The 1,394-nt window shown below is 57.4% G+C and overlaps 1 protein-coding gene across 1 annotated transcript; it reads left to right on the plus strand.

Moving 5' to 3' along the window:
* Positions 1-17: 17 nt before the first annotated feature.
* On the plus strand, positions 18-914 carry GNI_123220 (integrase core domain protein; the record flags this gene model as incomplete). The annotated part of the gene is made up of 1 exon (XM_011133603.1): positions 18-914. The coding sequence occupies one exon, from the start codon at positions 18-20 to the stop codon at positions 912-914; it is 897 nt and encodes a 298-aa protein (XP_011131905.1).
* Between the last annotated feature and the right edge of the window lie 480 nt (positions 915-1,394).

Below are 1,394 nucleotides of genomic sequence, written 5' to 3' on the forward strand. Positions count from 1 at the left end.
ATCACGCAACACGGTACATGCTAGCGAGGGCAGTCCCGAGCCTCGAGGCAGCTCAGACCCTCCGCACATTCTACCACTACTGGGTAGTGGCGTTTGGAACGCCGAGAGCGGTGCTCACCGACGGCGGCTCCAGCTTCAAGGGCGCGTTCCACACAACCGTGACCAAACATCTAGGTTGCCGACATCTAGTAACCGCCCCGTACCGTCCCCAGGGGAACGGCATCAATGAGGCCTCGCACGTCGAGCTGAAGAATGTGCTGCGCGCAATGTGGCAAGAAGGGCAGAGAGATGTAGGCAAGATGCTGGACTCAGCCACCCGCCTCCACAACATCACGCCGCACTCAGCGATAGGTACCTCACCGTACGAGGCGTTGTTCGGTAAACCCCCAGTGCTCGACGCCCTGCAAGAGATGACGCCGTCAATGACGGAGGAGGAGCGCAGAGAGAATCACAACATGCGGCTCCGAGAGCGAATGACGGAGGTAATGCTCAGGGAGCGCCCCCTGGAAAAAGATAGTCCAAACGACCTCAAACAAGGAGACCTAGTGGTAGTTCTCAATGACCCAGGCTCCGCGGCCTCGTCGCTCAATGGCCCAGAGACGCCCAGATGGTTCGCGCCACGTTGGTCGCTCCCGATGAAGATCGTGGGGGTCGAGCGGACACAGGTAGAGGTAGAGCGATACGGACAGCCAGGCTCAACGTTCAAGGTACACAAGGAAAAAGTCCGAAAGTTTAAGAAAAGCGAGGATCCCGAGCTAGAAACGTTGACGAGGGAGTACTTAGAGAAGGTGGGCGACGAGCCGGAGGAGCCGGTAGAGGAAAAGAGTACGTACAAGCGCCCCAGGATCTACATTGACCCAGAGACCCGCGAAGGTCTGGAGCACTTCCTCGGGATTTCAGCGGTCCCGTATTGAGCTAGGAGGGGGGTTGGTGCGTCGAGACGTAACAGCTCAATGACGGGCCGGCAACGGGGTTTTTGATATAGGGGAGACAGAGGGTAGCATGGCGACACACACACCTGACGCGATACCCCTATTCCGCGACTCAGACGACGAGCTCAGCGTTAGCAGGCCGGCCCCCAGCACCCAACAGGACGCAACAAGCGGGACTCGTGAGGGGGGTTCAGTGGGCGGGACCGTCTCGTTGGGTTCGACCACCCAGATAACTCAGGTCGGAACCCTTTGCTAAACTGGCTCGGTTTGTACTCCCTGTCGTATTTACGGACATCCATTGGGTCTATTGCTGAAGGATAGAAGGTCCCCGGGGNGTTCTTTGTCCTAGAATTTTGGTGGGTACCGAATTGTGTCACGACAAGAGGAAGTACTGCGTTATACTAGGAGGCTGCGTTATACTAGGAGGTTGGTTGGTGTACACATGCTGTGGTTGGGAACTTA

The sequence above is a fragment of the Gregarina niphandrodes genome (genome assembly GCF_000223845.1).
Source record: "Gregarina niphandrodes unplaced genomic scaffold scaffold00030, whole genome shotgun sequence".
Classification (NCBI taxonomy): Eukaryota; Apicomplexa; class Conoidasida; order Eugregarinorida; family Gregarinidae; genus Gregarina; species Gregarina niphandrodes.